The sequence below is a fragment of the Phalacrocorax aristotelis genome, chromosome 1 (genome assembly GCF_949628215.1).
Source record: "Phalacrocorax aristotelis chromosome 1, bGulAri2.1, whole genome shotgun sequence".
In the NCBI taxonomy this organism is placed as follows: domain Eukaryota; kingdom Metazoa; phylum Chordata; class Aves; order Suliformes; family Phalacrocoracidae; genus Phalacrocorax; species Phalacrocorax aristotelis.
The window spans coordinates 83,441,882-83,468,925 of NC_134276.1; the positions used below are offsets into that span (position 1 = coordinate 83,441,882).

At 39.6% G+C, this 27,044-nt stretch overlaps 1 protein-coding gene and 1 long non-coding RNA gene across 10 annotated transcripts in view; one reads left to right on the forward strand and one right to left on the reverse strand.

Moving 5' to 3' along the window:
• EGFL6 (EGF like domain multiple 6) overlaps positions 1-12,818 on the forward strand; it is a 46,914-nt gene extending 34,096 nt beyond the window's left edge. For both annotated transcript variants that reach the window (XM_075095618.1, XM_075095611.1), the window contains 4 exons: positions 7,349-7,429; positions 9,364-9,450; positions 10,712-10,977; positions 12,154-12,818. In XM_075095618.1, the coding sequence (XP_074951719.1) occupies positions 7,349-7,429; positions 9,364-9,450; positions 10,712-10,977; positions 12,154-12,249 (530 nt within the window). In that variant the 3' untranslated portion in view covers positions 12,250-12,818. The remainder of the gene's footprint in view (positions 1-7,348; positions 7,430-9,363; positions 9,451-10,711; positions 10,978-12,153) is intronic.
• Positions 12,577-27,044, reverse strand: part of LOC142058512 (uncharacterized) — a 287,316-nt gene continuing 272,848 nt past the window's right edge. Inside the window, exons 1-6 of one of the 8 annotated variants that reach the window (XR_012661018.1) lie at positions 22,435-22,881; positions 19,792-20,796; positions 19,077-19,232; positions 17,987-18,065; positions 16,490-16,768; positions 12,577-14,854 (exon numbers count right to left, since the gene is read on the reverse strand). This is a non-coding gene — a long non-coding RNA (uncharacterized LOC142058512). Of the gene's footprint in view, positions 14,855-16,489; positions 18,066-19,076; positions 19,233-19,791; positions 20,797-22,434; positions 22,882-27,044 lie in introns of those variants that run through there. The other 7 variants (XR_012661021.1, XR_012661016.1, XR_012661019.1 and 4 more) reach the window with 7 other exon arrangements.

Genomic DNA, 27,044 nt, shown 5'->3' on the forward strand with positions numbered 1-27,044 from the left:
AGAAGTGAGCAGAAGACAGTTGCAATATATATGTCAACGTCTGTTAAGACTAGGTTCTCAGGTACTCAAGCTTCTTCCTGAAGGTAAGTGAATGGGGAGCTTGCATGTGCCAAGAGAATGGTGTGAACTGACCAGTACTGGTGGTACCAGATACATTCAGCTAAATGTGTTTGACTGGAAAGAGCTCAAAAAGATTGACTAATTAACTGCAAAATGCTAGTGGAACCTGAAGGGATATTTACCCTCAGCAAGAGTGTGCTTCCCTGTAGTTGTGATTTCTGTAGAGACAAAAGCTTTTCTTTCCAAACAGAATTGCAAGAATATTGCTGGTCTAGCACTTTTAGGGGCATAGTACTAATAGGTTCTGTAAAGAGTTATTATAAATAATAAATTAAATATTTATAAGTAATACTGTTATTAGTTATAGATACGTTTATTCAAGATTCTGTGCCCTAAAGGACTGTGGGTTTTTCTGCTTCCTCAGTTGTGAGGCAAGGCAGCCCGTTAGGAAAAAAAGATCAACCAAGACAGTCCTCCTAAGCCTTTCTGCCTTTCTGTGATGGATGGATGGATTCAGGGATTGAGGGAGGCAGCTCAGACATCGCAACATGTTTCTTCTGTAACTGGCTTGGACAGGTCAGGAAGGATTGCCAGAAATAGTGCGCCCAGTGTAGGGTCACCATCTTCTTTGGTTAAAAGCACATAGGGCTCTGGTCTCTGTGCCTGGTGTCACAAGGGCAACATGCTCTCGTGCACTGGGCTACATGAGTTGATGCAGTCGCAAAAGGTGGATCATGTAGCCTTCCATTTGAGTACTCAGTGCTACACTATTTGGCATAGATTCATTTCAGTTTGAGTGAGGGCACACAGGTAAGATCCTTTGTCCGTAGGAAAAGCCAAGTCAAAATAACATACAAGAGATTTTTGTTGTGATGTTTGGTGAGATTCTTTTTCAAGGACTTTCTCAACCAAATCAGAACATTTGAACACCATACACCCAGTCGAGGCAGAGACTACTTGTCTCTACAAAATTGCCACTACAACTGACAGCAGTAACAACTAATGTTATTGCTTGAAAATATTAAAGCACTGTGTTTTATCTGTATTTTTGCCTATACTGTTTTTGTTCCAGTCACATTCGGCTGGAATTTGCCATTATTAATATAAGAGATTTATATGCTGAACATGCCAGAGAGATTTTATTTCACTGGGGGATACTGGCAGAGGTTGGTGTGCTTCTTCATACAGGGATGCTAGTATGCCCAAGATGTAGTTTCATTAAGTATGTGAATTTGTATTATTTATGGCTTTCTTTTTGATACCAACTATGTATGGGACTTAAAGCATTGTGCCATTTGCATTTTTCTTTCAGGATGGGTTGCATAGGTTAACTGTGTCCTTTCCTTTTAAATTTTCATATGCTATACTTGATCCTTGTTATTACAAGAATTCAGTCATGATCCAGGCACCTAATTATTTGAACTTTTGGCTTTTAAAGCACTTCCATTTTAAATGATAGTGATCCTTTGGAGTACATGATTAGCTCAAATTTACAGCTCATAAATTTACAGGTCCTTGTCTATTCAGCAATGATTCCTTTACTACCACGTTAAGTTCCTCCATATAATCTCCTCAAGTATTCACATAGCATCTGCCTTTGTATTATTAATATTGGTATTGTTTGTCTTCCAGGAAGAGCAGTTAATTAGGAAAAATTGATAGGTCACACTTTTCAGAGATCCTAATTATTGTTTTTAAACTTATTTTTTAATCATAGTAGTTTTACTACACAATAAATATATAAGGAGCCACAGAAAAATACTGCAGGGAAAAAATGAACTATTGTATGGAGATTGAAGTTATTAAAATAGGCCAACTATCAAGATTCAGGACCTTCATGAAAACTACTACTCGCAGGTTTTTTTAAAAAACACAATAGTTAAAGATAGCAAAGTGAAGCCACCAACATTTAAGAAGTGTCAAAATTAAGGTCATCTGTGAAAATGTAGATTTTTCTTCTTATATTTTTATACCTTATGATACAGTCTGTAATTACTTTAAATTACTATTTTCCATGGAATCCTTACCTTGCCCAGTGTGAAGGAAGGACCTATCCTGTTGTGAAAGGTGCAGTTTAATAAATAGGACTCTGTCCTATTGATTGCAAAAATTGGAGACGTATAGAAAATGAGTAAATCTAAGTATTGGAAAGCTCCTTACTGCGTGGGAAATAGCCTTTCCAGATATGAAAGAAGGCAGAGAGAGGTGGGCCAAAGTCGTTGGTTATATAAGCAATGACTGTACAGGTGCTACACTCAAGCTAAAGGTGAACTTACAGTGCACAGCCTTAATTCCATCATTTTCTAGTGTTTCAGTGCTTTTTGTGTACCATTCATATTCCAGAATGGATTACGGTTCTTGATTATGATGGATTGCCAACTGCAACTAAATTCCATATTCTGTACTTTATCGATTTATGAAACTCATTAATCATGTAGCCATCTATGTTCCTTTGATAGCACCAAGAATGATAAAGAGGTTTTGGTTTTCTGGTTTATTTGGCAATACTAAAAATGGACTGTTTCCCTAATGGGTTCTAGGCTCTGAGTTCTGAACAAGAGTACTCTATCAGTTAATGAGGATGTTTGCTCGTAATCTTATTCTCTTCTGATATTTAGACCACTTGTTTGAGCGAATAATGCTCAGACCACAGCTCAGTCCACAGCTGCAGATAAAAGGCTCAAAAGATGTCAGACATCTGGCGAATGTAATTCTTTCAGAGGAGAATGTGGTAGCAGAGATATGGCATATTCCTTTCAGTCCGACACAGTGATATACCGTACATATAGGAAGCTAGTCTTCATTTTACTACTTCTTATATTCTGCTTGATTTTTTTACGGTTCCCACTCTGGTTTTCTGGGGTTTTTTTATGGGCTTTGAACATTGGAGAACAGTGTTGGAAAGACAGCACCTCAAAATTCTATGTGTTAGAATTACCAACATGTGAGTTACCTTCCCCAAATTTTGTGTGTTATTTTTACATTTAGACTAACTAGGCAAAACCAGGCATAGGCATTTTCCAGGGGACAAAAAAAATCAAACCACCATAACAAGAAATAAAAATATAGCCCATTGCCCACACCTAGCACGATTAAATACATGGGTGCTTATATTCTGCTACATGTCTGTTTCTCCAGTATAGCTGCCTCAGCAACAGCTCAATGTGATGCCACAGATGATTTACAAGAAATACAGTCCCACTAACAGGAAAAAAAAAGAATTAAAGCTTTAAGGATAGCACATGCATTACTGCAGACAAATAGAAAATTACTTCCAAGCTATAAACCAAGCCATATTTTTAAATACAAAAATGTCATTTCGACATGCACTGTATGTATTTTTATATACGGCAGTTGGCAAAGCAGAGAGGTGAAACCAATTGCACATAAAGGAAAATCTATTAGTGTTTTCAGTAAGCTGCTTTAGCACCTCGGTCACTTAGCAGTGCTTTTGTACAGTTTCTGAAGGGTGCCCATAAAACAGTGCTCCACAGACCCATTTGACTGAGCTTCTCCTTGTTGGGCTTGAGGTTTCAGCAGCTTTTTTTTTTGCGCCTTTTTTTTTTTTTTTTTACTTTGAACCTTTTAATATTGCAGCTTGGCCCAAGCAGTGCTTTTCCAGATGTGCTCCTGAAGCTTCTTATTGCTTTTGTGTTCTCATTGCCTCTTATTTGACTTACAGACTGACTTCATTGTCTATCTACATGGTACTTTTCAGGCAGACCTCAGCTGCCTTTAGCTGTGCTCCAAGCAAGCCCGGCGCAAGCTAGCTCCAACCAAGAAGTCATGTAGTCAGAGTTGGCACAACTGGCAGACCAGTGCTAACAAACCTGTTTGACAGGCAGAGTGAACTTGTGCCTGCACTTCTAGGAGGACACTGCTGTGCACTGTATGAAAGGATATGCTTGGACCTAACTAGCTCTTTTGCTATATCTTATAGTGGCAGGCTGTTATCTTTCTTTACTTAGATATCTAAAGGTCCTCGGCCAGGTGGATGGCTAGGACGTGGCTCTCAAACCTCAACTACTTCATTATGTGCAGCGATCCCTGTAAGCCTGGTGTTTTTAAAGTGGAATTCTACTTTCATGCATAAATTTGTTTCTAAATCCCCTTCGTGGCACACTATTTAGGCACGTTTGCACTAAAACAATGTCTCAATGCTTCTTTTCAGCACTACTTTCTCATTTCTGAGGTTATTGCTATGAAGTGTTTCCATGATCTGCAGACATCCTCAGTAGTTTGAGTTGGTTATGTGAGTCCCATTATTTTTTAGGGAAGTACTTTCAGCCAGCTAGAGCTCACTGGGGCTATTCGATGTTGCAGTGTCTCTTTCCTTGCTGCACTTCCAGATGCACAATACAATTGACAAACTGCAACTACTATGGCTCAAAGAGATTACTCCTCCTCAGAACAGGGGCAAAACCCAGATATATGTCACAGATAGCAACACTGCATTTCTTGCAGATGCAACAGATGCAAGAACCTGTGTCAGCAACCAGGTGGCTGTTCTCAGGACCAGAATGTCACCAATTTACTTATGCTGAGCTCATCACAGACAATCGTAGATGCAACTCAAATTGGTGTTAGTTAGTTACTTACTTAGGTACCTCTGAAGACCTGGACACTAGTTCTCTCTGTCACTAATTCCCGTCTATAAGATCAACCCATCTTACCTCATAAGAGTATCATGATGACACCAACAATTAAGAATGTATGGCACCATCATATGAAGGGTTTTCTATGCAGACATTATATAGTAGCTAGTGCTGCAGATAAGTAGGTGGGTAGGCACCAGCAGTACAGAAAGGGTAGACTCCGCTGTGCCTAAGTGGGTCATATGTGAGCTTTTGTTGGTGAGAGTGTGTTCTTAGGGAACACGAGACAAGGCCTGCCTTTCTGCAAGCACCACTTGACAGCAGAAGAGCTAAAAAGAGCAATCCTGACTCCTGCCTATTATACAGGAGGCGGTAAACTTTGAATCCTGGCTATGTCTGGTGATGGTCTGATGCAAAATGTAGCCAAATTCCAAGAAGTAAGCTTTCTTGGAAACGTTTCTGTAAGCTGAAGCTTACAGTTTCTCATAATAAGCAGGTGATATCTTTCAGTAAGTGGAGAACCTGAATGTAATGCCTGACACTGAAAACAAAAATAGATCTGGATACAACCTTTGGCTGTTTTTATGTGCATGACAGTTTTTCACTTGAAGCATCTGCAGCACACAGCTACACCTGCATGTATATCCCTCAAGTGAATTCAAGTGTAATTCAATAACTCAATAAATAAATCATTCTGGCAGCTGTTGCCTTCTGTTAAATCACTCCACTCTTTCCAGAACTGATCATATTTTAATAACTCTCTTCATTTTGGCAAGAGTTTTCACAGCCTGAGCCTCTTTCACTAAGTACGAGGCCAAGTTTATGGCATGACAGTAAACTTAACACCTAATCTCTATGTGCGTGTTCCTAAATGTGTATATGTAGACATATATTAATTTGGAGAAGGATATATTAATCCTTGCCTTAAGCGAGAATATTATCCAGGTGATTTAAGCAATGGTCTGGGTGAGGGGAAGGCTGCAAGGGCAACAAGAGAGGACACGCTCCTGGCAATTCATCAGAAAGCTCGTAAGATTGCATGAGCCTCCTTTCTCAGCTCAATTCAGCACCTCCAGAAGTGCCTCCGGGGCCTCTTCGTTAGTGTGTGTTTTCTCTGTGTACACAGAGCAATTTTTGACAGTTTTGAAGAAGAAAGGTTAAGTAGATGGCATAGTCTTGATGGTGCTAGGAGGCTTTGGATTGCAGTGGGTTTTAAGTATATTCTTAAAATCTAGTATGTGTTTATGACTGTATGTTGGAGTATTTCAATGGAAAGCCCTAGCTCAGTGGAACTCACGGGAACAAACTCCCCTCTCAACAAATGTGCGTGCATGTGAAAGTCATGACTTTTAAAACATTTAGCACTTGCAGCTAGGAGCATGTATGATACAATGCTGAGTAGGGAAAAGTAAATTCCATTTCCATAGCTCCTATCATCTGGCACTATTGAGGAAGTCTACGCTCTGTAAGCAATAATCCAAAGGATCCTCCCTCACTCCTCCTCTAAAATGGCACATTTAAGCTCCTCCTGTTTTCATAGGTGTGTATGTGCATATCATTGGTATCATCTGCATATGTGTTTGCAGAGGATAGAATCGTCTGCCAGTGAAAGCCAATCTTCCCCTTATCTCATGTGTGATTAGTTACTTACACAGGGTCTGCACAAAGACATTGAGACTATCTTTTTTTTTGTTTGTTTGCAAGTTCACTTCTCTATTAATCACTTAAAATAATACAAAAGAAGCTTAATCACAGAACTTTAAAAATACTTGGAGTATTTTAGAGTGTTACTTACAGTAAGTAGGAGTCTGCAAGCTTCTATATGTTTGTAGCTCATCAGACAGGAGAGGTTTTGCCCTGGTATCCAAGGCTGCTGCTGCAAAATAGTGCTTCTTGAGTAACTACTTCTATTAGGCCAGTACCTGAGAGAATTCACCTAACATTCATTGACTGTCCTGCTGTACCTACTCTTCCAGTTTGGCACAAGACATGTCAATCAATTTTTACAAAATAACTCGTTCAGGGGGTTCCACCAGGACTGGCTATCAAAACATCAGGCTGTGCTTGCCAGCTGTTGCAGTGGGGGTGAGGAAGAGGTAGGGCAGTCGCTGCACCCTTCCTTCCCAACAGACAGCAGGGCTGATCAGGTCTGCAGGAGGACATGTGCCCCAGCAGAGAGTACAGCTTCAGAAAAATAATTTCCTGGGGCATCTGTTAAAGCAGCACCAGCTACCACTTACCTGAATACAGAGCTGTGGTCCTTTGATCCCCCAGGGCTTATGGCTGTCACAAAGCTTTTAGGCTGCTGTTGGCAAAGCGCTGCCAAGTTGTTGAGTCGTTGTCTTTGCCGTCTGGTAGCATGCAGGTACTTCAATCATTAGTTGAAGTTTTGTAGCAAGAAAGCAGATCACCATGCCAAAGAAGGATCATGTTCAATGTTTTATGACCTTGTGAATCTTGTAGCTCCGTTGCCCGCAGCTTAGAAGGCACAGTGCTGTGGAATGCAGCAATTTAAACAAAGTTTTAAAATTCAGAGTTAATATCTATCTGGGGTTAGGAATGTGAGTTTGGTGATGAAGTGGAAAACACATACATTGAGTTATTTAAATAAATGATGCCAACTGGTATAAAGCACTGAAGTTCCATTTTCTGTTCCCATGGTAACTCAGCGGTTGACAAGGTGTTTTCTTTAGTTCCCAAGGTGAAAGAAGCAGCTGCCTTTGGCCCTGTCCTGGCACAGAGGAAAGTTCCAGTGTCAAGACCAGAGCAAGAAGGTAGGTTATTTTTATTCTACAGTATTTATTTTTCTCTGTATTGTGTGTTTTCATGACAACCTGTATTAGTCAAGCCAGAAACAGTTTAAAAGCTTTTAACATAAAACAAAGGTTTGGTGAGCACATTAGAGACAGCATCTGGCCAAAACATTCTGCCAGTTCCAATATGAGAAGCTGGTTTTGTGTCCTTTTCAAAACATACTTTAACTCTTTGTAAGGCATGTATAGAAAGTTCCCTCACATCAAAACGTGACTTGCAATTGAATTTCACTTAATTTATTTCATAGTCATGAAAAAATAAAGTAATTTCTGTCATCTATAAAATGAAACCATTTTAGAAGAGTGATGCGTAGCACACAACAATACGCCAATGTCCTTCAGCTGTATTCTCTTGGTTTTTTCTCCTGGTCCTCTGTCAGAAGTCAATAGGAGTTTCTCCTAAACAAGACTGAATAGATATTTACCCTGAATCTTAAATGGCCTGGCTATGAATTTATGATAGTTCCCAATCTATCAGTAAGTCCCGTGGAGTAAGATGACACTACCCGTTCTTTCTCACATTAAAAATTTTTGTACAATCCGTCCGGGGAGCATACAAAGTCCAAGACCTGTCAATTTATGTACACAACTTAAGCTTCTGCCATGCCTTAGGAAACTGCTTCACAGACTTTCAAACGGAAAACTTCACTGCCTGTTGGGAACTATAACAGACTGCAGTGTAGCTCTGGTCAAAGCAGGGAATAAAGGCATATCTAAGGGCACTCTCCCCCTCTCTCCTGGTGGGAAACAGTTTCCCTGTGATGGACAGAATCATGAAGGTGACTATAACGATGTGCTTACGAGAGCCATGATAAAAAGCAGAATCTAAAAAGGGGGACTGAGAGATTGTATTGAGCTAATGCATTCACAGGGCAGCAGCATCCTGGGGGAGTTACCAGCCAAGTGGGCAGGGGCTGAAATGCTGGGATTGGCTGTACCTGAGATTATTTTTAGGATAAGGTGGGTTTCACCCAAAAACAATCCACAGAAGCTTCCAAATCTTAAAGAAAAACAAACCAAAATAGACAGGTGTGCTGGCTGACATTAAGGGTAAGATAATGGGTGTTTTCCAATTCAGAAAGCCGTAGTCTCAGAAACAATGGATTTATAGAGTAAAGCTCTCTAAATGCCATGTACTGCACTTCTCTGTCTCATGGTAAAATACATGAAAAGAACAGGAAGGATGCTTCTTATGAGGAAATTCAGATGGCTGACATATTGTTCTTAATCTGAACTGTCATGCTTGCATTGCACAGTGTTTCTTTCTTTGTGTATGTAATGCTTTTCATCTGCACAGTCACGAAGGCTGTGGTATGCTCTGGGTGACACCCTTTTTCAGTGTGCTCTAAAGGTCAACTGATTTGGGCTATTCCCAGCTCCATGTAGTATGAGTATCAAGTGCTGATATAAAAGATTCCTCTCATGGGAGGCCAGCTTCCCTCTTTCAATGGCTAGAACTGGAACTTGAGCATCTCATCTGATTGCAACTACAGCAGTGTAACAAATGGAGAGAGGAAAGCCCTGAAGTTGGCAGATGCCAACGCATTTATGATGCTGGAATTCAAAACTAACACCTCCAACTATACCCGGTGATCAGCAGGCACTCAGTATACAGAAGTCACAGCATATAAACTCATGTGCAGATGGGAGATCAGCAGCAGAAAGACACAACCGATTTTCCTATAAATTAAAGAAATAATTACTACATAAATTCTAATGCTGTGCTTTTCTTGCAATTTAATCTAGGTCAACCCTATCTGAACTCAGATTGTAGATAAATTTAGAATGACCTATACATTCATAACTGGGTGAATAAAGAGCAAATTATTTTTATCAGTACTTCTGATATAGCACTCCTCTTATCTCTGAGTCTCCATTGGCAATTTTTTTTTCAGTTGATTGCAGCTTCAGCCGAGGGGTCTGTGACTGGAAACAAGATGCTGATGATGACTTTGACTGGAATCCTGCTGATCGAGATAGAGGTACTTAAATATCTGTCCTCTAGCTATGCTTTGATTCAATGGCTCTCCCCCTCCAAAAAAGGGGGATGGAGGGGAAAACAGAATCGAAATTAGCTTTCCTATCAGAGGATTATCTATAAAAGATAAAAGGAGGCAGAGAATGCTGGGAGTGGAAGTTGTTTGTTTGAAATATCCAGTGGCAACTGGTAATCAGCAATGTATTTCAACACAAAGGAATCAAAAGATGAGAAAAATGATTACAATATAACTTCAGAATTGCAAGGTACAAGGCAACGGAGACCTTATTAGTTACACATTGCGTCTCTGTAAGACTGGTAGGGCATTTAACAGCACGTCTGCCATTTAGATGGATGTGGCAATGTAGTCACTCACATGGCTTACACAACACTATGATAACTGCTCAGAAATCTCAAGCTCTGCGAGGAAAACTAGTGATGGCGTTCCTCAGAATGAGCCAAGGGCAGGGGGCTATTCAAGAAAAACCGATACCTGACCTGGTACCAACTGCAGGCCTACTAAAACCTGAGAAAGAGCTCCACGAATGCAAAGTGTGACTGCTGTGCTGTGTGTATATAAAAAGGTGTGGCTGAAGAAACTGGTTTTAAAGGATGTCTCCTCTCCTGTGACACAGGAAATGTTGCAGAAGTTGCTGCAGTAGGGAAAGGTGGATCTTGCAGATCCTGCAGGCCACTTGCTCCAGTTCCTACACACACATTCTCTCCCTCTTCCTTCACAGTCTTTCCATCCCAGACTTTCTTCACTAATCCTTCCTCTTGTGCTCCATATATTTCCTTTTCCCCAAGTCCTTTCTCTATGATGTCACTTCCAGGAAGACCATACCCTGACCTTACCTGGTCTCCCTGAACTTACATCTGCTGATTTTGACTTTATTTATGGGGCCGGATGTTTTATCCCTTTATCACTTTGTGTGTCTCTGTCATTTCATTGGTCCTCCAGGATTTGGGGAATAAGCTATCAGTTCCTTTATGAGTTTGCCTTTCAAAGATAGTGCAAAGAAGAATGACTGTAATTGCCAGTGAAATATCAATTCATCTCCTCTGTAAACTGATCTGAATTCCAACAGTGCAAGCTTATTCCTTGCAAAGTACACTCCCTGCTGCTTTTCTCCAGCCTGATTTTCAATTTTTCAAGTAACACAGCTTCCATGTATTTTCTTAGCAAATATGCATTCAATTTGCTAATAAATAACACGAGTCTATTAAAGATGTGATTTCCTTTTTTTTATTATTATTATTACAAGGCGATGGGTACTACATGGCAGTTCCAGGTTTTGTGGGGCACAAGAAGGATATGGGGCGTCTGAAACTTCTCCTCACCGACCTCAAACCAAAGAGCAGCTACTGCTTGATTTTCAGTTATCGGCTTGCTGGCGAAAGAGTGGGGAAACTTCGAGTGTTCCTGGCAAACAAAAAAAAAGCTCCTGTTTGGGAGCAGAACAAAGCAAAAGATGAAAGGTGGAGAACTGGAAAAATAGAGATATTTCAGGGGGCTGAAACAACCAACAGTGTAAGTATAACACAATTTATAAGCCAAATACCATAATAAACGGCTTAATTTCCTAATCCTCAAGTGTTCCACCAACTGTTTTATAGGTGTTAATGGCAATTGAAGGGCTTATCTGAAATGGGAAACAGGAGAACAGATTTTAGGAGGCAGTAAAGTTATTATCTGGTTGTCATTTCAGAGCTGCATTGCCCCTGTTGTTTAGAACACTGGTGACAGTAATCCTGTATTTTTCTAAAAATGCATCAGATAATAAATTAACAGGAACAATGAAAATCTCTGTTTAATATCTCGTGCAAGAGAAGCATACATATATTAGTGGAAAAATGAAAATTATCCCTGTTTCATAGAAGAGGATGCTCTCAAACCACACTAAACTAGATAATTAGTGCAAAAGGAGGCATCGTGTATAATCAGGGGCGGGCAGTCACCCTAGGAGCAGCACATACTAGCCAACGGGAAACAGTGTGCACAGAAAACTGCCTCAGTCAGGGCTTCAGCAAGTTTCTCCATGAAATGCTAGGGCCTGGTTTTCATTTAGGTGACTGAACATTTTCAGTGCTGTGAAAAGGCTTCTCCTGTATAATTGAATACTGCAGGTATACATGAAATGCAAGCTCTTTTCAAAGTTCTTTGCACTGCTGGAATGATGTAGAAAAGCCCTTACAAAAATGAGAATTGGACTATAAATGAAAAACCCAGGCATCCTATTAATAAAAATGAACCTACTCTCTATATATAGTATAGGTACTATACTATATAAAGACATACTAGAGAGAGAGTAAATATATATATAGTATATACACCCAAAACCTAAGGATCCAAATAGATTGAAAATGAACAGTTGTCATGTCTTCGAGAAAAGGAGTGCACTAACATCACATACTGTGACAGAACTACATTATTATAATAGGATTTCACTCAATTTGCGTTTTCTTTGTACAATGAAAATAAGTAATCTTATTAAAGGAATCCATTTGATATTGTAAATCTGTGCAGAGGATTATCAGTCTAGTTCAAATAATACACAGAAACTCTAAAAACTGCAAGGATTTAAGTCATTAAGTCCTGTATTGTGATAAAATATTCCTCAGATATAGCATTATAACTAATTAAGAGCTGCTAAATGGTTGGATAAACTACATTTTCACTGTTAATACATCTCTTTTCTTATGACAGGTCACTTTTGAATCAGAACGTGGGAAAGGCAAAACTGGAGAAATTGGAGTGGACAATGTTATACTAGTTTCTGGTCTGTGCCCAGAAGATACCTGATAATGGATATTCGAGTATACTGGATTTAATCCTATTTTTAATATTTGCCTTGCTAGTAGTGTATTTTTTGCATCATTTTCTTAAAAAAAAAACAACAAAAAACCCACAACAAAACCATAAAAACTGTGCCTTGAACTTAATGAAGCAATGAAAACAGAAAAACTGACGTGCAAGATACAGAGTACACATTTTAATGGGTTGTTCTAATACATGCTTTAAGTGTAGCACTACTGTATTTTATAATTCAAGGTCAGGGTTTCTAAAGTATCATTATTCTAGCTTTTTTACAAATTCTATGTGCTTTTATTCCTTAAAGTTCTTTTCAAGCGTATTCTTAAGACTTCTATTTCATTTCTTCTACTCCACAAGAACATAAAGCCGTATTTAAGAGGATGTTACTTCTGGTGACGTAATTTTAACTTCCTACTTAGTGTGTAGATATTCCATCTATTCAACAAGTAAGAGGAAAGAGAGAAGCTTTATTTCCTTCTTGATGAAGCTACGCAAGTTGTAAGTGGAGTCATGTCTTTGAGGAATATTTTAATTACTAATAAAATATGTAAAACATCCCGTTTGTCATCGGTGTCTGAGTCACACAAATAGCTGTGTAGAAATTATCCCTTTATAGTTTTGTAAGCATTTACTGATCATCATTAACAGATTGTGTTACCGATACTGAAAAAAAGAACAAAAAGAATGACCCATTATAAACAGTTAAGAAACTTCCTCTTATGTACTGATCTTCAGGAACAAGTTGGTGCCTGCTGGACTGCAGCCTACTTTACCCCAGAGGTGTGAAAGAACAGTTTTCATTTTCCAGGGGACAGTGGTCACACAATAAGGCTCCTTCTTACACAAGTGAAAAAAGATATATTTGTTGTGAGTCCCTTCACGTCCCTTCAAACTTCAGCAAAAGGGATGGAGGCTATCTGCCATCCCCAGGAGCAGGGAGGTGAGCAGAACCTTCTCCCACAAATTAGGAGCTGCCACCCTGACACCCCCTGCCACGCTCGCCCATACGCAGGCACACGTACATGTACACACACACACAAGTACACACACGTGTACGTGTTTGAGGAGGGCCTAGAATCCAGCTTCCACCTTTTCTGAAGAGAAGTCGAATGACAGCGCTGTGAAGGACAAGACCATCTTCCGTCTTGTGATCTCTTCTGAAAGTACCTAGCAGTCTGAAACCCAAAAGGACAGAGAGGCCCACGGAAAAGCCCTGGTTCAGGCGATGCTCAGTGAAACATGCGTGCATACATTTTCCTCTTGGTTAGCTCTATGCGTCCCCTTCTAGGTTGACTGCTCACTGTTTATTATTAGTGACACTCCAGAACAATTTAATAGAATTTTATAGAGAAACACTACAGAACCTTGAAGAATTCAGCCTATACGAACCTAAGCTTTTTAACAAAATACAGCTCCAAAAGTTCAAACACCTTGAATTGCACCTATGAAGCAAGTCAAGGATGCTTGAGGCATTTCATGTTGAAGCACAATATTCTTGCACTTTGCATACACCTGAGGAAAGGGTAAGCAAGACTGGAAATGCCTGGAAAGTTTACAATAGCTATGTAATCAGGAAATGCTTGTTCTTTGTTAGGACTGGTTTGTGTTATGGAACAGGTGTGCTGAGAACAGTACATGGACTTCAGCTTGACATACGAATTTCTTTCCGGGTGTCTTTGGAGGTGCTGAGGAAATTAAACAATAAGGACTTGAGAAAACTCAATTTTCTCTTTAATCTTGGGCAAAGACACTGGGAGTTTCGAAGTGAGGGTAAAGATCCCTCGGTAGTGGATTGGATGCTCACTGTGACCTCAGGATGCCTGAAGAACCTGGTCAGAATGAAGCAGAAAAGTGAAACAAGTATTTTTTCTGGACTCACTCCTCCTGGTCTGACTCTCTGAAGTTGAACTACCATTACTGAAGACCAAGAAAATGACAGATCAATTTAATTGAAATCAAATTCTGTGTCTAGCTTCAAATAGCAGTAATTTACACATAAACAGTGCCCCTAAAGGCTAAGAAGACTAAGAATTATTAGAGTCTTGAGCATTACAGGGCAAATGATACATTTGAAATATATATGTGGAGCAAACTGAGTCTACCTAAAAAAGTGCAGCTAGGCATTCCTTGCATGTGCAATTATTTGGCATGGAAAGATAAATACTGACCGTGGAAGGCATAATGTCCAAAGACTATTTGCTCAATACATAAACAATAGAGAGTAAACTCAATGAACATGGTCTGACATGCAGCCAGATATGGCAATACTTGTTGTTGGTTGAATCATAGTCCTCCATGAATCGTGACTGCGACAATTACTTTAGTAGTAGCATTCCACCCAAAAGACAAGATTTTGCATTTCATGGAACAAGTAAGAAAATTATTTGTACAGACCAGTGCAAACTGCAACAGCTGCCGTAAGGCTTTCTGTAGCAGATGCAGAAGTTGTTTCTCATCTGTTTGCAATGGATTGCCAGATACAAGATAGCTTGCATCACAGCAGCTCATAAAAATAATTCTATCGTAAGATCTGAAGAGCAAAACTGAAACCTTTTTTGTGATTGTGTGTTGCGATCGAATTCAAAGATATCTCCTGCAGAAGCAACAAAATAAAGCCATTATGTACAGACGTTCATATAAACCACATCAGCGCATCGGCAAATTAACTGGTATGGTTTGCAACATTCATTCAAAAGATGCAACTGCTCAGGGCAAAAGCTACATGTTTCTCCTTCAGATGAAAACAGTTAAAGAGCATATTATGCCCACAGTCATTAATGCCTCAAAATGTTCCCGACAGTTTTCTGTTATTATGAAACGTGAAATCCATTATCTGCTTCATTATTTTAGACAGCAGGGAAACTGCACTGGGAGTATTTGAAAATGTTACAAGTATGCTATAATCATGTGGCTTGGACTTTGATAACATAATTTGCAACTCTTAAGTCTGATAATAAACTTTGGAGGCAGTACTCTGCCTACAAGTTAATGGAAAAAAAGAGCTCCTAGCTAATTACCCAAATCTATACTACATCCTTCAAAAACTGCTCAACAGATGGGATCACTTAATCTTGAAGGTTGTATTACAAAAGGTTTCAATCACTTTTCTTCAACTGCCAAAAGAATTAAAAGACATTTCGTTAACCTTGAACACATGGAAATGCTGAAGCATGTTCCCACAAGATTGTTATCTTATAACCTGCAACTGAAAGGAACTTAAAACATCTTCCAGCTATTAGATGATATTTTTATACATGAAATAAGGATTCCCCACTGCAAAATTTAAGGATCATAAAGATGAAGATAATGGAGAGATGCTTTCAATGACTGATTGCCACTCATACTTACTTCCTAATTGCTATATTTTTTAGGACAGAGGCATACACCTGCATGTACCGGAGGTATTGAAATTCATGACAATATATTAAAAGTAAATAACAAGAAATAATTTATTTCTTGTGGATATAAATTTCTTGTGGATAATAATTTCTTATTTCTTATTATATTTCTTCTTATTATATTTCTTGTGGATAATAATTTATTTGGTCATATGTGTACTGTTACATAAAAGCTCATCACAGCAAAAGGTTTTTGATGGAAAAGAATTTCTAATTTTGATAGCTATTAACCTCTCAAATACCTGACTTTAAAGTTTGATTTCAACAAACTTAGACATTCAGTCTCGTGGTCCCTGCTCCTTCCAAACCTCAGCTCTTCAGAAAGCGCACATTATAGAACAGTTGAGAGAACACTGATTGTTCATTTTTCATTTGGGGAATACTCAGTCTTCAGTGATTCAGTATAGAATTAAAGCATGACTGAATGTTTTAGAATGTTCTTTCCTTTCCTTCCACCCCGCCTTTACTTTTTTTCAGGAAATAGTCTAATACTCTGTCTGAAAATCTCTCAATTTCTTAAAATTTCTGTAACGCATTATTAACGCATTCTGTAATGCATGTAACCAATTTCTACTTCAAATACACCCCTGAGAAGAATATACTCCTTAGACAGAATTCAGAAATCATTTTAATAGCGATCCTTTTAGGTCCTCAGATTAAAGCTAATTTTAATCCCACATTTAAAGTGTTTTATTAATTCATTTTAAAATGAAAAATATTTCAAAGCTAAATATTATCTAGAATAATACAATTTATGATAAACATTAGTATATTTGATGCCAACAGAAATAAGGTCTGAGTTAAAGGAACTAGTATTTCCCTAGACTTGCCTTAAAAGAGCATTTAATTCTTTTTTTCTTTATATACTTTTTACTTCCATGCAAAGATGGTGCTTCTCCAACAAGTGGGATGGTGCACAGGAGCACTGAATATCTCCACAGACACCTTGTCAGGGCCCAACTCCAAGCAAATCCCTCAAACGATTCCCAGGCAGAGCTTGGGAGTCAAAATGCTCCGGGAGCCACTCCCAGGAGGCAGTTTGCATGCAGCAGCCCTGTTTTTTGGGGCACAGAGGAGGAGGTGGCATGTTTCACTTCCTGCTGTTTGTTCTGTACACAGACAATAGCAAAGCAAGCAGCTAATTCAGGTACTTTAAATCTTCTTCCAGAGCTGACTGCCCTGCTCCATTGCTTTCTGCTGGCTGTACAGGGAACATCAATGCTTAACTTTGATGCCCAAAATCTGTTTGCTGAACTGGACATCTCTGGGGTGCAGTCAGTAAATCTGATTTAGGTGGGTAAATCAGGCAATCAGAATCTGCCCCTTGATTGCAGGCTGACAGCAGTTTAACATTGTATCTCTGGTGTTCTGATTCACTGCAGTTTATTACAGTATTTTAATCTCTGTGTTATGACTCACTGCAGTATTATAGTTTTCCTGCTACAGTTGATAGCTTTATACATGACATTTTTGTGTACTGCATTAGGAGTTGCCTTCTCACCTGAAAACATGACTCAATTTACAATTATATAAGACCATAAGAAAACAGAAGTTACAAACATGATAAAATGATACAAAATCATGCTAAAAACTTTTGAGAAATACATGCCATAAAGTAATCAGAAACACTCTGAAAAACTATTCTTCCCTCAAGCACTCATTTTGTTTTAAATTAAGTAACATTCACAGCAGATTTGAAGTGCTAGAGCAGATCCTGTACTCCAGAAAGTCACATGTTCACTTACAGTGAATTACTCATTAACACCACCTTCCTGCCCAGGACGTAAACATACGGCAGTCCTAATTTTCTTTGTCTTCTTTGAAACTGTCAGAATGTTAAAACAAATAGTTGCTTTTTCTAGAGGCAAGGGGGCACATGCAGAATGGCCCAGCTATGTGCACTACTGAAAATGGTCAGTGAAAGTGAAAATAGCAAGGTAACAAAGTTTGCCTTCATTGTTCAAGATAGTGAAGCCAAAAGCTGACTGAGAAGAATCTTGTACTACTGAGTGACTGTGCAAGAAAATGGGATGGGAAAATTAATTGTGGGTGACCGCGAAGTAAAGGACTAGGAATAATCTTCATTATATCTACATAGTCGGGGATTCTGAATTAGCTTCTACCTCTAAGGAATATGATCTGAGAGTAACTGCATTTTCCTTTGAAATGCTCACCTGCACTGAAAAAGAAAAAAAGCACATAACGTTTGTAAATGCCCCATGTCCGTACCGAGTTCCCATATAGCTTTCCCATATTTCCCATACTGACATTGCTGTCCACCATGTCCTGTATTGGTGGAACACAGGATCGTTTTGTAGTTGACTTACTTGCTGGTTCTTTCAGGAGGAGAGTCAGTGGACTTATTGGTGGTCACAACAAATTCATATTTGACTAACCAACATCAAACTGGTTCGCCGCGGACATACAGCAGAAAAGAAGAGGCAGAGCCAGATGACTGTCGCAGTTTCTCTCAAGTTAAGTACTCTGCGCAGTACTTAACTGGGCAAGTTACTTGACTTCATAACACTTTACTGACTCTGGCAGGATTTCTTCACATATCCTCCTGGTAATTTAATTTCAGGTCATTCTGGTGGTATGCTACCCCCAGAATGTATGTGTACTCCTGCCATGGAAGAGCCAGGAAATACATGAGAAATACCTCTCATTAACACTATCCAGTTAACTTTATGCGCATCACCCTCATTCTCTGAGTTCAGTACCTTCCAGTGTTACAGAAAATGCACTGGGATCTTAGGACTGCCTCCTACCCACCGGCCCTTATCTAAGGCAGCTCATGGAGGCAGCTCACCTAAGGTATCCTTGATTTTCACTGCTAGCAGAAATGCACAGCAGAGATGACTACTGTGACTACAGCCATCTGCATCCAGCGTCCAAAACACAGGACAGGAGAGAGACATTGGCTTCTCAGTGCAACAAGATGTGAAGGCATTACCCTCATTGTAATGGACTAGCTGGTGGGTGGCAGTCGTATGAGCGCCCCACCCAGTGCCCAGGAACAAGCTGGAGCGGGTTTAACCCACAGTGGATGGGGCACATGGAAATAAACAGCATGAGCAGCCATAAGGGCAGAGGTGAGCAGTGTTATTGTCAAGCTCATCCAGCCTGGTTTTGAAGGTTGTATCTGATCACACATATCAGATGTGATAAGTGTCACACTGTAGTGTGTGTCATTAATACTCTAAATTAGTATTAAATAATACTAATTATTTAGAGTTTAGCTATTCTAAACAGCATAATTTTTATTTTAATATAAATTTTATATTTGTATAATATATAATTATATTATTTATAATATAACATATATATGTTATATAATTTATTTCTAAAAAATATTGGATAATATTTTCCTAGTAGACTCCCACACCTCCAACTTCACCAGTTTGCTATTTGCAGTACCTGTCTCTCTGCTTGTTGCTGCTGCTCTGCTACTCCGGGAACACTCTTTCTTGAACGCTACGCCATCTGGGCTCCTTCTCCTTAGTTGGTCAGTGCCATGGTTAATCATTATTCTTGGCTTTATAGATTTTCAAGGATAATGTGATCGAATTCTTCCTAGGCAGGAAACACAATAATAAAAATTATGTTTTAAAATCAGTGCCAGAAAACGTCCATAATTCTAAGCAAATCCATTTTATACAGCTTCTGAACTGTTGCCACCTTTTCTTTTGCCTTTACAGTCACATTGTCACGGAGATTTAATACAAAACTATACTGTGGCCAATTTAGTGCTTTACGAACCTCTAACAAAATGCTGTATGCAGTATAAAACAAAAAAGATTATGGTTTTCTATAGGATTACTGCCTTTCTTTGATTTTCAGTCAGGAGGCAAGAACATTTTTTAATCATTTATCACAACTTGGGCATTCAAGTTTTTTTCTGAAGATACAGAGACACTTTCTGTTCTCAGCCATGTGTATGTATATCTTTTACTCACCTGATTCCACCCCTGACACTTTGATTTATGCTGGTGTTATGGAGAGCCGACACTGACTTTGCCTCCCTGTCTAGGAGCATTTCTAGCAAGTGGCCAGTTACCAGTTCCCTTTCTGGTTTTCTGGGAGGATACAATTTCCTTGACCCCTCTCTGTAAGGAACAGCTGCTAGCATTACCTGTGTGCAAGGTTTCAGAACGTTCAAACCACAGCTCCAGTGCCTGTACGCTGGGATTTTAGAGGTAGTGCCTGTCCGTCAGTCCTTCCTGCAACAACACATTTTGCCTGAGTTATTCTGAAGAGGTAGTTGTTACAATTCCAAGAATGGACAATAAAAGGGAGAGGCTAAAGCTTATCCTTTGAAAAACAAATTGAAGAAAGAAGACTTTAAGGGAACTCATGCATATTTGTTGCAAATATGTGAATGGGAGTACGTCTCGGCAATGTTTCATTGCTAATGTATTTTCAACACACATCTTCAAAACTGATAAAAAAAAAGCTTTTATTTTATTAAAAGAAACTGCATAGCACTGTTCTACGTTCAGTGACTGTGATATCTTTCATAGATATGGCTATAAGTTAATAAATAAAGTCATAATTGTGGCAGTTTTGCAGGATGTTTCCTGCTTGATGGCAAGCCAGAACTGTTCACATGCGTTCTTATGGTAATCTTGTCTTTTATGGAGACCACATGCAGAAAATGCAAACTTACAGCTCATTTAAACTCAGAAATGTTAAATTTTTATAGTATGTCCAAAATGATGTTTTGTACCAGTGTGGGACTGTATGACAAAGCAGTAAATTACATGATAAAATAGCAGGCTGTAATGACATTATGATATGGCATAATTTTAAAAACAGAATTAAAATGTAAAAAATATTATAGACTATACAATACCAAACCATTTTATTTTTATTTTGTTTTTCTTTAAATCAAACTGTTGTTTTAGGAAAAAACAACTTTTTTAGGGAAGCTTATTTGAAACTGATACTATTCTGTGCAAGCACATTGGTTGACCAACATTTTTCCAGCTAGTTCTGTGGATATTTAACACTTTACCAGCTGGAAGCGTATCTCACTTAGTTGAATAGAAGCCTATGTTTTTAGAGAAGCAGATACTTATTGCAGCCAATACTGAAGTCTCAAGGAAGTTGTCGCTGTTACAGTAGAACTGATTTCATCCTGAAAAACCATGCAAACACAGCGATGTACATATATCTCATTACATACACATACATGTATAAATGAATATAATGGGTATATAATTTTTATCATATTTTTGTTTTGTTTTACTTCAGGGGTAACTGAGAAAGCATTATTGTTTCGGTTGTATAAAGGGGAAACTGGCTTAATGATCCTTTATTTATTAGCCCAAAGATTATTTAATGGAGATGCCTGAGCAGTCCTTTGAGTGAGGAACTTGTCTCCAGGAGGGTCATCCTCAATTCTGATCCCTGCTCAAAGGAGGACTAATCACAAGGAGCAAGTCATACTCCTTGTGCCTTCCTGCTCAGGGAGCTCTGTGCCTCTGCAGTAGGCAAGGCACTTTCAGCTGAGGATATAAGGAATCCTATATGTACCATGCTCACAATCATACAGACAGAGAAAGGTTAAAGAAAACTAGCATTCAAGAGCCTTATCCTGGGAGCCCTAAAATGAAACAAAACCGTGAACTCTTGAATATTGCAATGATAGCTGCCGCTGAGTTTGTGACATATGTATGCTGTAAAAATACTTAAAAATATATAAGATAGGCCGCTGGATGACATGCCACGTTTGGACCCAGAAGGCTTGGACTGTGTTCCTGTTCTCCCAGTTCTGGACAGTCATGACTGTTCTTCATCTCATTTCATAGAACTACGGACTCTTTGGGATAGCTTTTGTCCCACACTTTGTGGCTGTGTGAGCCACAAAGACAAGGCAAGAAGTAAGCCTGATCTCAGCTGTGGCCTCCAGCTAGCCAGGGCTCACTGTTGCACCATGTGTTCTATCACTGATGAATTCGTGAATTTGGCACAAATACATTGCAAGTTAAGTATTAAACAGAACTCAGGTTCTTTGGTTATCGGTGTATAGTGCAACCACTGCAGCACTAGCAAGGAAAGGTTTGATACCACTCGATAATGAACACTGATCACTGGTTCATTAAAATAATTAATATATTGCTTATGTGATCTTTTACATCCTATACAACAATGCAAGGTGGTTTTCTTTTCCTTTGTGATTAGTACTGCTGATGTTGATTACGTGAAAATAGGGAAAAGAGGTGTGTCTGCAGTACATGATACGCAGAAACACATTTAGCAAGTTCAGATACGTAAGTTCAGTTTATTGTCAGCAGAGGGCAACATAGGCCTCATTAGTGAATAAAACCAAACACGTATTAAAAAATTCACACTTTTTACTGTGATTGAGCATAAACCCCAGCATACACCTGCCCATTTGCTGTAGAGCCAAAGTTCTCCAAGTATTACTCCTTTACAAAATCATTTTGAATGCCTATGTAAAACATATATGAAAGAGGAAAGGACTGCAAAAAAGGCAATGACAAATACCTTTTTTTTGAGTAAAATACATCAACTTGCAGGTATTTACTGCATAATCTGGTATGCCCCACACACTTAATTATATTCAAAAGCTGTTATCACATGAAGTATGTTTTATACTACTTTCTTTAATCCTGTGTATACCAATAGCTCCATTTGTCATCCAAAAGATTAGTCAGTTACACCAAAAGTGATGCAGTGCAATGTTGAAAATTAGAAGTTTTACAAATGTTTTTTCTGTTCTCCCTTAGCCTTAGGTATGATACTCGCTCACCCGACTTGGTGTGTCACACCATCTATTCCCGAGCTGTGTTTGCCCGAGGACTGTGTCACGACTAAGGCTGAAGTTTAAAATCACATACACATCATCTACTTTTTCATCCACCTCAGGGATGAGAGGAGCTCCCAAAGCCCCGCTCGCAAGGCCTGCGTCCACCTCCGCTCTACCAGCACGGCGGGGCTCCTACCACCCGCACCGGGGGAAGGCCGTGCCCGGCGCAGGGGCCCCAGCGCAGCGTCCCGGTGCCCCTTTCACCCCGCGGCAGTGCCAGATGCCAGAACGCAGCAATGCCCCAAACGCGGCGGCAGCCTCAGTGGAAGCAGTGCCTTCACACGGCCACCACGCAGCCACCCGCCCCCGCAGCCCGGTCCGCCCGCTCTGGGGATGGCGGCGGCGCGGTCCGGGGCGGAGCAGGAAGAGGGAGGGAGGCGCCATGTTGAGGCCCGCTGCGGAGGTAACGGCGCCGGCCCAGCTGCCGAGGTACTGGGGATAGGAGGTGGCGGTAGTAGCGTAGTGTGTTTCGCCAGGGGCAGCGGGGGGGGAGGCGCGCAGCTCCCCGTTCATCGGTGATGCCGGGGGTGAGGTCCGGAGGGGCGGCGGGTGCGAGCTGTGCGGGGGTTCCCCGCAGCGCCACGAAATGGCGCCCTGCGGCGGGCGGGACCCCCGGCCGGCGTCAGTCCCCGGGAGACACGAACCGCCCCACTTCACCCTAGATGCAGTTTGCCGGTCGGCGCGGTGGTAGCCCCGGCTCTGCCCTCGGGGGCCAAAGGGGAAGGGGTGCGGCGGTGACAGCTCCCTGAGGAGTGGGGGGCCTCGGTAGGTAGCTCCGTGCGTGCTTCTTCTGCCTTGGGTCTGCCAGCCGCCTGAGGGGCGAGAGTTCGCCCCTGAGCAGTACGGCAGTGGAACAAACTTAAGCTAGATGGGTCTGAGTAGGTTTTCATGAACGATTTGGAGAAATAACACAGAGTTAGCCTAGCCCTGGCGTTACTGAGTGGCGTTTTGGAGCACGGTTACTGTGTGAACTGGCCCGCCCGTTCTGTGGGCGGGATTGCAGGCTGGCCTGCGCGCTGATCTGCCCCTAGTTTCTTGGGCCGGCTCCTGAGATGCAGGTTGTAGGGGTGTCGGTCAGCCGCTGGCACGGTGGGGTCGACTCCAGACCTCTTCCAGACAAGCTGTCGTGTGCAGCTGTCTTCTGCATCAGGCAAACGTCAGCATCTTTCAGGCAGATACACACGGCTGGGCTGCTTCTCCTTGCTGTTGGATTTGCCCTGCTGATTTGTATCATAAGCGGCTGTAATTCCCACTCACAGAAGAGGCTAACCTTGAAAATTGCAGGGTGAATATCTCTGATGGTAGTATTATGGGAATTTTTTAGGTGTTTATTATATTGGCCTTTATTCAACATTGATGTCTTGAGATAAATCAAACGCTGGCATAAATATAGAAGGGAATTAGAGGGTTCACACTTTCCAATGTAATGTTGTTTTTAATAATTAAATCTATAAAACCCCATTTCATTTCAAGTGTATTTCACATTTTATTTCAACCAGTACATCAGGTGTGTTGATCAAGATTCTCAAATGTTTAGGTGTTGTGTACTTTCATATTTAAGTATTCATGTTTTAGCAGAAGGACTTTCAGCAGACACTAATATCTTACAAATACCCTTTGATTATATCATACACTTTTTCGGGGGGGGGGGCAGGAACACATGTGCTCTTCTGCATACAAAGGTTTTATTTTTAAAGGGAAAAAGTTATATAATTTTTCAGTGGAAAACTTGTAAAAGAGTGATAAAGCAATATCTCCTCTAAGGATGTCCCTGACAATGGAATGACAAATAGGAATGGTATTGAGCTGAGGCCTAACTAGAAATTGAACATTAGAGCAATAAACAGTCTGTGTTCATCTCACAAATGATCAGAAACTCACAAAAGTTTATAAAATGTGTTTTTACTACTTACGTGTTCCATTTTTAAATTAATTTGTCAGCACAATTTGCCATAAAAGGGCATTGCAGGCTGAACGTTTACTTTTGCTTGTAATGTGCTAGAATTGAAGTCTTTGCTAGCTTTATATAAATAAGAATCATCTTTAAAGCAATTTTGTCAAGGAAATTTATTCAAAAGAAAAAAAAAACTTGTTACTCTCCAAAATTACTCATATTTTGTTTCCAAGGTATTAAGTGAACAAGTGTACTTGAAATAAATATGTCTTAAGTACATTTTTGCTTGTTGATTTAAGCTTCTATCTGAAAGCCGGACTGTTTTGTTGGATTTCTGTGCCAGTGCAGAAGCTTACTGAGAGGAGGATATGAGATTCACCTTAGGAAAGCTTTGTTTAGATTGAGGCTGTCCAGGTTTCAAATTAGTACATCTGCAAGAGTATAGAAACAGTATTTATGGAGACTGAAAAATAAGTGGACGTGCAAGAATGTTAGATGAGATCTGTCACTTAAAAGCCAATTTTAAACTTGCAGCTCAACAAGTTCTTCAGTAGGTTTAAAAAAAAGCTCACCCAATTAATTCTGCCTAGGTAAATGAAGAAATTCAAAAGGAAGTTAGAAAATAGTGGAGGACAGTTCTAATACCAAGCAGGAGCATGAGAGGTAACATCATTATCATCATTATAGGTGAACAGGAAAAGTATTGTCAGTCTTTTACTGTTAAAATAGAATGGTCAAAACTCTGGTTTCTTCAAGTGCTGGTCCTTGGAGCCATGTTGTACATGATAGTATAACCTTTCTTTTTCAAAAAATTAAGCTCCTAATCGTCTTGTCCATGGAGGAAAGATGGGAACACTACAGGCTTACTGCCTTAAAAGAAATGCAGAATGGCTCCCATTTTTGTACTTCTAAAAGCATTTTAGAGCATAAGCCAATCTCAGTGTAATGGGGGCTGTGAATTATGATTTCCCAGTGTTTTGAAGCCAGCGTTATGAATGCTTCTTGTGCACAGACATTGAGCTGAGAGCAGTCCAGATGTCTGATACAATTCCAGTGGTGGGGTGGGCAGGGGGGAGAGAGTGCACGCTTCATGAACTGGAACTGTTAGCGTTACTTATATAAGGCAATATAGTTAATGTACGTTGAAGAAACCAGCTTCCCCTTGGAAGATGTTGCAGCCTTGCTGAAATTATTTGGCTGCTTTGCTGTCCTAAGTGATTGGAATAATGACTATGATCATTTGCCTCCATCCAGATGAACAGTTCAGGAGACTAAACTGTATTGAATTAAAGTAGTTAATTAATAAACTATGACACTAAGCTGCTTAAATCATAATGCTATTGCCTGGTATGTTTCCTGAGCAAGGAAGAATATTTATAGCATCTTCTTGCTGTGGCAAAATAGTAAAATATTCTTCATATTGTCTTTAAAATTTAACAATAATAAATTCTTTCTGTTTTAAAATATGTTACTCCTGGAAAAACATGAACGTTAGGAAATTAAGCAATCATTTCACAAAATGCAAGTAAAATAATTTCACACGGTGAGGTTTTGATTAGGTACTAAGGTAGATGATGTTACAGGAATGGTATTAGTGTGTTCTACTTGTCCCAGGGCAAGCTTTGCTCTTCATGACAGAGGCACATTAGGAAGATGCCAAATATACTTCTAGCAAGCTTGGGGTTTTTGTGCAGCTGTACTCTTTAGTTTGCAAGAGTGTCTGTTAATTTATAATCACAAAAATTATTGTATGATTTGTGAAAAATTGTGTGCAGCCCCCCAGAAGGCCTGAATCCTTTGATAAACTTCACTCTAGAAGGTCAGCTTAATTAGTGCAAAATATGTTGCAAACTATGTCCCTACCATAGCTAGGTAGCATCCATTCATATCTGAGTCATATGCTTAAATTTCATTCAACACTCATCTTTTCCTATGTGTATTTGTTACTTTTGGCCAAAATAGTAGTTCATGTTTTGAAAATGTACCTCATGTATCAAAAGTCTTATTACTTCTGACCTGCTGGAAGCTCCAGCTAGTACCTCATACTTGTAAGTAGTGGAAAGTGGCTGAGAGAAAAGGTATTCCTCTGCCAGCCTGGATAAGACTTTGTTATAAAAATTTGAAAAAACAGAGAGCCCCATGGAAAATTTGTGTGACCTTGTGCCCAAACTTGAAAGCATAATTTTGAATAAAGTTAGTTAATATTGAAAAATCATCTGGTTGTAGATTAGGGAAACAATGTGTTTCTTTATGTCAAATGGTTCAAATTTTAAAGCAAATAGAAGCACACGATATTTATACATAATTTCAAATGAAACTGTTAATGACAAGTCTCTCTGAACTATATATACATTTTATTATTGCCCCATAATGTATTGTGAATCTGTATAGCTATCCTATTGTGGAAGAGGTTAGCTAATACCTCCACTTGATACTTGCAATCTGTAACTTGTCAAAACTAAATTTTGTCTTTTTTTTTTTTAACTCCTTAGAAGTATTTTATAAAAAAGGTCAACCATATCAATAGAAATAAAGATTTCAAATCAGTGGAATAATGCATTGCTTGTAATATTTTCAGGGTTTAAGGTGTTTGTCTAACTCGGATAACCAGTCAGTTCAGCAGAAAAATTTACATTGGAAAGGGAGACACAACACAGGA